This window comes from Arachis hypogaea, chromosome 10 (genome assembly GCF_003086295.3).
Source record: "Arachis hypogaea cultivar Tifrunner chromosome 10, arahy.Tifrunner.gnm2.J5K5, whole genome shotgun sequence".
Lineage (NCBI taxonomy): Eukaryota > Viridiplantae > Streptophyta > Magnoliopsida > Fabales > Fabaceae > Arachis > Arachis hypogaea.
Window position 1 is genome coordinate 102,924,730 of NC_092045.1, and position 7,848 is coordinate 102,932,577.

Genomic DNA, 7,848 nt, shown 5'->3' on the forward strand with positions numbered 1-7,848 from the left:
TATTATTACGTGAAAATGGTGGTGGAGGATCAATACTTTCATATTATTACAACTTAGTTGCTATATTTCGTGTTTGGTACCAATGAATTGGATCCAATTCGCGTCTGGCCCTTGAGTTTCTCCTCTGCCTCCATTTCATGGGTACCATGGCTGGGATGGCTGAATTCGCATTCCCCATACCTGAGAAGCTCATTTTGTGGGCCATACATAAGATAGATTCCTGCCACCATTTCGTAGACGTGGACGCTAACATTGAGATGGAGACTATTTCTAATTCGTGGGTGCTTTTCATGATTTGGTGCTGCGCATTTTAGAAAAGGTTTTGATCCAATAAAAAAGACAGACGACTAGATATATCAGCGTGAACATAATATATATAATGAAAAAAGATATATGTAAAGCAAGGGATAAAATAGTGAATCTAACGTGATAATAAAGAATAATCGATGCATTAATTTGAGGGATTTGTGATTCATATCAACATCATCATCATCATATTCATAGATTATTATATACATAGCAATACTAGACAATAAAAATATTTTTAGCTAATATTTGACAAATATTTTAAATTTTAAATATTAAATTTTAAATTTTAATAATATAAAATTAAAATATTAACTAAATATCGACTAATATTAAACAAAAGTATTATTCCTAACATTTTTTATTTTATATATATAACTAGAATGAGATCCGTGCCATACGCAGAAAGATAAATTAATTATATTATATAGTATATATTTTAATATTATTTAGAAATTATTTTAAATAATATATAGACTAATGTTAAATTTAAAATTTTTTATATTAAAAGTATTTTACAAAATATTTATTTTATAATTTATATATAATTCTATATAATTATTCAATTAAAATACAATACAAATTGGATTATAGTTGAGAGAAATAATAAGTGAACAAATTATTTTTTTAGTTAATTAAGTTCTCTTTCTTCTTCTTATGTATCTTCTCCTTTGTTTCTTTCTTATTCTTCAATTGAAATTTGTATGAATAATTTTTATTCTGTTTAAGCCAACTTTATTAAATTTAGTTGCTAAAAATATTTGTACATCTAATAATACCGTATAGTTTATTGTTTCAGAAATTTGAATTTGTTTATTTAAAAATATATATATTTTATATTAGAGTTATCAAAATTTACACATTTATTTGTTATTTGCAAATAATTAAAGAACAAAGTCAGAGAAAAAAGAATTAAAATAAAAACAAAAATATAATATAAAATTATGAATTAATTTTATAATGATGAAATATTTGAATGTAGTTAGTAACGAGATATTGTGCCAAGTTTAAACTTATTTGAAGAAATTTTCAGTAATTTTTATTAGAGATTAAGAGATAAAGTAATAATAGTAAGAGTCGTATGCAATATGCTTTATAAATAGATCAAATATATAGTAGTAAGAGTATTATATAATATCTATAAGTAGGACAAATAGTATAAAATTTAAATATTTATAACAAAAATTTACTTATAATTATTATGGTATTTTTAATATATACATTTATTGAATTTGATTTATAATTTATGTTTTAATTGAATAATAATAATAATAATAATAATAATAATAATAATAATAATAATAATAATAATAATAATAGGTAAGAGTTTTTATTTTTATTTTTTTTAAAATATAATTGATTGATTCTCATATATTGTTATGTGTTTAGAAATATTTATATGATATTATTAATAAAAATAAAATGGTTAAATTTATTTTATAATGAATTGATATCAATTTTTGTAGATTATAAATTGATAAATAGATAAATTTTTTTTCTTTTTTGGTATTGATAAATAGATAAATTTATTGAGTTGGATAAGCTACCCATAAGCTGCGTTCTTTTTGTTTTCTTGGGCAATGTGGACAATTGGACATCTCTCGTTGTTTAGGAAAAAGTATATATTCCAAAATCTTAACTAAACGGCCCAATATGAACGGCATGAGAATATGGCTAGGTAGAGGTTAACTAAGCGGACTATAGAAGACCATCAAACTCACATATGGAAGTTTTAAAAAGTGTCAATGATATGAGGCATGATGGAAGTTTTTGAGTGCAACCAGAAGAAATAGTATTTCAAGAGAAAGGAAGTGATAAATATTAAATAGAATTATTCACTACAAGGTTGCGTGACTTTTAATACAGATGGTGTTATGAAGGGAAATACCAAACAAGCAGGTGTGGAGGGCTCATAAGAAATGAGGCTGGCAAGTGAGTTGTTGGTTTTTCTTATTATATTGGAAGATGCTCAGTCTTCAACGCTGAGATTTGGAGAATTAAACAAGAACTTGAAATAGCTACGACAATGGAAATAAAGAATATTATTGTGGAATGTGACTCCAAAGCTGTGATAGAGGTGCTCAATAGCAAAAGAAATCTCAGTAACCATCCAAATGGCTTAATCAGAGACATCAATAGATGAAAAGACAAAAATTTAAATATCCATTTTGTGAATATTTTTAGAGAAGGCAACCGATGTGCCGATTGCCTAACACGAAAAAGTGTAAATTTAGAATTAGGTCTCCACTTTTGGGATACTAGTAGATGATGAACAAGGAGCATCTCTGCCTCGTATAATTAGTGTGTAATCTTTTTTCTGGGCGTAGGCCCCGTTTACTATACCCAAAAAAAAGAGAGATTAATAGTTAAATTAGTCTTTAAAAGATAAGGTATTTTTTAATTTGTCTTTGAAAGATTTTTTCAATCAAATTGATCTTTTAAAGATTACGAATTAATTATATATGTCCTTCAGTTACTCCACTCATAATTTTCGTAAACGATTAATGATGTTAAATATTAATTGATGGTATACATGACACATAATATGTTCAATTAGACGTTAATTAAATATGTTTATAAAAATCTATCAATTTAGTCACTAAGTTATATTGGGAATAGGATTTTTGTAATTGAGAAAAATAACTAAATTAATAAATTTTCATAAATATATATTTGGTCAATATCCAATTAGATGTATTAGGTATTATATACGTTATCAATTAACGTTTATGATTAATTTGTAATCTTTGAAGGACCAATTTGATTAAAAAAATTTTAGGAATAAATTTAAATAATGTCTTATCTTTCAATGACTAATTTGACTATTAACTTGACTATGTAGCTACCAAAATCTAAATTCTCAATCACATATGTAAAATCTGTAAAAGAAATTATATATATTGATATTTTAATTGATCAAAAAATTAGAAGGGATAAAAATTTTATCTTTAGTATAATTATAAAGAAGAATGCTAGGGGTTAGCAATTTTTGTGTTTTGTAATCTCAATTGGCCATCAATAATGTTTTTAATGGTGTGAGATTACATCCAATGATAGAAGATCATTCACTTTTTTTTTATGGTTAAGTGTTGGATACAAAATACAAAAGTTGCTAATCCCCTAAACTTTCTCAATTAAAAAAGATTGTATAAAAAAAATGCATGCCAATTAAAATCACCCAAAAAGATTTTGTCCAAAATTTTGCTGCCAATGTCCTATTCATGAATCAATTAGATGCATAATTTTTTATGAGCAATGTTAGGGGGCAGCAATTTTTGTGATTGTTAGCCATCAACTAGCCATCAATGATGATTTAATGGTGTGAGATTGGTGTGAAATTTCATCCAATGGCTCACCTTCCTCTGCATACTGGCCAAAATTCAATAAAACTGCTGGCCCCTAAACTTTTTCATTTTTTATTCTCAAATATGTACATCAGAATGTGGCGTTGTCCTCCAACTACAAAACCCTAATTAACCTCCTTATGCATGTCCTTTATGTCTATAGAATTATGGTGCTACACAGAAAATGTTTGGGTATCTGTTGCTGAATGCGTAAGTGAAATGTTGCTTTTTAGTCTTCTTAATTATGAGAAACACTCAGGGAGGAAACCATGTGAAAGTTAGCATCTAAATAGAGAGACAAAATTCTCACATTTTTTTCCTAAAACATTCAGTATTATATTGGAGAAACCGGCCGATTTTCAGTCCGATTCAGTAGTTTATATTCGGTTTTAGAACGAGCGGTTTTGAGCAGAAAATCAAATTAATGAAATTATTTGTATTGCTGGTTCATGATCAAACTGGTCCAACCGGCCATTCCAGGCCGGTTTTCAAAGCCATGCTGCTCAAAGGGGTTGTGTTCTTGCACATCGCGTGAGTTGCCACTTGCCAGCTCAGTGTGGATTGGTCTGGTTTTTGGCGTGTGATTCATATCAAACAGGCCGCTTTTCCATAAATTTGACCGATTTGTGACTATTCAAACGTAAAAATAATTCCAGTGTTAAATCGAACCAGATCTATTCGATCCGATTTTAATAATTATGATATTAATATATCTTGGCTTATGGTAAAACTAGCCAGCCAATCAGCATATTTTTTTGGACATGGAGTCAACACATTTATTAGCCTCCCTGTAAGGATGGCTAAAGCAATCAATCCGGCCGAGCTAGATTATTCGACCATTGATTCTAGCCACACTGCCATAGCCAGATTGAATGAAATATCAGATTTGATAAGATACTTTTCTTTCTGAATTAATTTAAACTGAGCCTCCTAACCCAAAGTCAATGGGTCTTTTATCTTTGGTATGATAAAATAGGAGTTACTCAATTTATCTTTTGAAAATTGAATTTGGATTTAAATTGATCTATAAAATCGTAATTGACTCAAATTAAATTTTTAAATTTATAATAGCTCATCTCAGCTAATAACTTGCGGAGTTGACATATTAACTTATCACACTAGATGAAACAAACGTCGTCGCGTTCAATTTTCGACGAAATAACGTCATTTCATACAAATAAAAGTCAAAACACATCTAATTTTATGATCAATTTGAATCCACCTCAAATTTCAATGGTCAAATTGAGTATTAACTCAATAAAATTGGGATTTTTTTTCTTCAAATTTGTTAATTTAATTCAAAATAATTTTTTTATTGGAAAATTTTATTTTGTATGGCCAAAAACCTTTTTAAAAAATTGAAAAAAAACAAGTCTATATATATTTCGATTTTTTTACGAGCACCTTCTAAATGACAGACTATAAAAAGAAAGTTGTGATCCTTGATGTATTTGAGAAAGAGGCCGATTCCCGAAATGTATATCCAGGTGGACTGGTGGTATGTCCACTAAATTTATATCCAGATGGTATGTTCATACAATATTGTTGGTTTACAGTAAAACATGTTCTCTACTTTATGATATCAGGATTAGGCTAAGATAATTGTGACATTTGTTTTCTACTTATATAATAGTATTTTCTACTTCCAAGATATAGCAGTATTTTCTACTTATATGTATAGGCATGACTTTCTACCGGGTAGTATCGTAAAAGTTTTACAAATACAAGTATTTAATTAAATGAGACCGTGAAAAAAAATTGCCTAACTGCATGATAACTAAACTCTAAACATATTACTAAAACCTTGTTATTGTGATGGAACTGAGATACCATAAATCATCAAATGAATGATTCCAAGAGTAACTAGTGATTGTTAGCACTTAGCAGTGACGGGTCTTATTCTTATATGAACCATGAAACACACAGCACATATATTTTTAGAAACTGTGAATAACAAATCATGAGGATTGCTTATCATTTTCTTGCTTATAGAAAGATTCATAGGTTTGAACTCTTGTCTTTGATTCTTGCAACTCTGATTCTTGCTCTGATTCACGCATGAAAGCATCGGTCATCTTGACAAAATCATTCATGTGAACTTGTTTCCATTCCTTTCAGGTAAAAATCAGAGAGAAAATAAGAACTAACACGGAGGGATGCATAAAAGGGGGGTTTAAATCTTAATGTATAACTTAAAATAGACATCGAACTGAACATTTATAACCAACAAAGGCTTAGATCTCGAAAATAGTAAGATGAACATATTTGAATATAATTTCATGCTTCTCTTTTGTCCTTATAAATATGCAGAGAACGAGTAATCTGGAGCAACCACGTCACGTGTATACAAAAATTAGTTACTAAATCAGCTAACTACTCATATAGAAAAACATTGTAATATAAAATATACATTGAAAATGGGTTAAACAACACATTGTGGTTCATTTGATAGCTGATTTTTTTATGTGCACACAACATTTGTTAATCCGGAGCATGAAAAGCAAAAAATAAGAAAGATAAAATGCATACCTCAAAATCCCACTCTCCATATAAATTTGGATCGTTTCGGTCACTCCAAACATAAGTGTGAACTTGTAACTTCTCAGAAGTGTCCTACAGCACAATTGATTTCAGCATTCATAGATTCTTTCTAGATTCCTCAAGATCATACTATGTACTGTATACATCAATTATCTCATTTGTCATGAAAATTTGAACTTGAACATCAAATTATCTTCTGTACCATACAAGATTATCTAATTGAAGTTGAATGATACACATAGAGGCAAATAGAAATAGCAGAGATTGGAGTTGGACTCACCATCAATACAACCTCAGCATCACTTCTATTATATTCAACATCCTCGAATTCGTCTAAGATATCCAACTCCACTCCTGTGATCTCATGAAGGACCTGAGTGTTCAATAATAGAATTAAAAGAGGATTAGGTTGTGATTACCTAAACTTTTTTTTATTAGTTTAATATTTTGTGGTTATCCTTATGTACTCTTTATGTATTCCTACTATAATTAACTAAGCATGCATATAGACCGAACACAGGTTCAATTCACGCAAGAAACAGGTTTTTCTAATTTCAAGGAGCTTAGGGGCAAATTGCACAAATGATTTAGATTTATTCAACAACAGCATGGGAAAAAAATTGCTACCGATGAACCGAAACAAGCTTAGAAATGAGAAATTAAGTAAAAGCAAAGGATCAAGAACAATAAGAAAATGAAGATAGTACCCTGCCAGTAACTTTCTTATTCTCCACAGGGAGAATAGCGGGATAAACGCGACCTATGATTTTAAACCTGTGACTGAAATGGAAGAAAAAACAATCAAAACGGAGAAATCAGAAATTCGAGAGAGAGAGAGAGAGGGAGAGACTGACTAGCCATGGAGAGTGGCAGGGGTTGAAGAAGGGACGCGATTCAAGAGGACACGAACAACCTCATCGGCTAAGAGGCTGCCATACACGAACACGTCGTGCCTCGCTCTCACCACAGAATTCGTCATCTTCTGCTGCTTCTTCTTCTCTCGCTCTCGCTCTCGCTCTTACTCCACTCTCTCTCTCCCTCTCCAACAAAATCGCTTCCTTATTTCTTTATATATAAACCAACTAATCATATCACTCCACTTAGCTCTGCTTTTTTTACTAAACAACTAAATAAGAATCTCATTTGTCTCGTTGCACGTGTCATATCTCCGTCACGTGCTTGTTCCTAATACCTTGCTTTAATTTTTCTACAAAATTTATCACTCAAATTTTGATCGGAGAATAAATTAGCTAATTTCTTTTGGAGAATTCTATGGTGAGGTCACAAAATGTCAAAATCAACATCAATAAATGGCGCATTGTAAGACTGCAAGTTAGTGAGTTTAGGGGGCGCATTGTACGACTGCCAAATTCTATGGTTATTTTTCCGCTATTTGCAATTTTTATTAAGTACGTATAATAATAAAGTTGTGCAATACAAGTGAATCAGGCTGCGTATGAGTTGGACTTTTGAACTTTTTTGCTCGCCCATGTAAAGTTGGGAGTGAGTGGAGCTGAATCAAATCGGATCAAATTTAAATTTGATTTATAAAAATTGAGTTTGATTCATAACTCAACTCATTTACAATCAAGTATATTTTTTAAGTTCAAACTCTATTCATCAAAAACTTACGAACTAGCTCAAACTTATGAGCTGA

At 29.9% G+C, this 7,848-nt stretch overlaps 1 protein-coding gene across 1 annotated transcript; it reads right to left on the reverse strand.

Moving 5' to 3' along the window:
- Positions 1-5,460: 5,460 nt before the first annotated feature.
- Positions 5,461-7,540, reverse strand: LOC112716195 (AIG2-like protein D). Its single transcript, XM_025768059.2, has 5 exons — positions 7,046-7,540; positions 6,899-6,971; positions 6,472-6,564; positions 6,180-6,263; positions 5,461-5,761 (listed from the first exon to the last, which is right to left on the reverse strand). The coding sequence occupies exons 1-5, from the start codon at positions 7,168-7,170 to the stop codon at positions 5,609-5,611; spliced, it is 528 nt and encodes a 175-aa protein (XP_025623844.1). The 5' UTR covers positions 7,171-7,540; the 3' UTR covers positions 5,461-5,608.
- Positions 7,541-7,848: the final 308 nt, after the last annotated feature.

Coding starts and splice junctions, on each gene's coding strand:
- LOC112716195 (XM_025768059.2), bottom strand. CDS start 7,170: ATGACGAATTCTGTGGTGAGAGCGAGGCACGACGTGTTCGTGTATGGC. Junction 6,972..7,045: donor CCTGCCACTCTCCATGGCTA/GTCAGTCTCTCC, acceptor CTTCCATTTCAG/TCACAGGTTTAAAATCATAG. Junction 5,762..6,179: donor ATGGAGAGTGGGATTTTGAG/GTATGCATTTTA, acceptor TTTACCTGAAAG/GAATGGAAACAAGTTCACAT.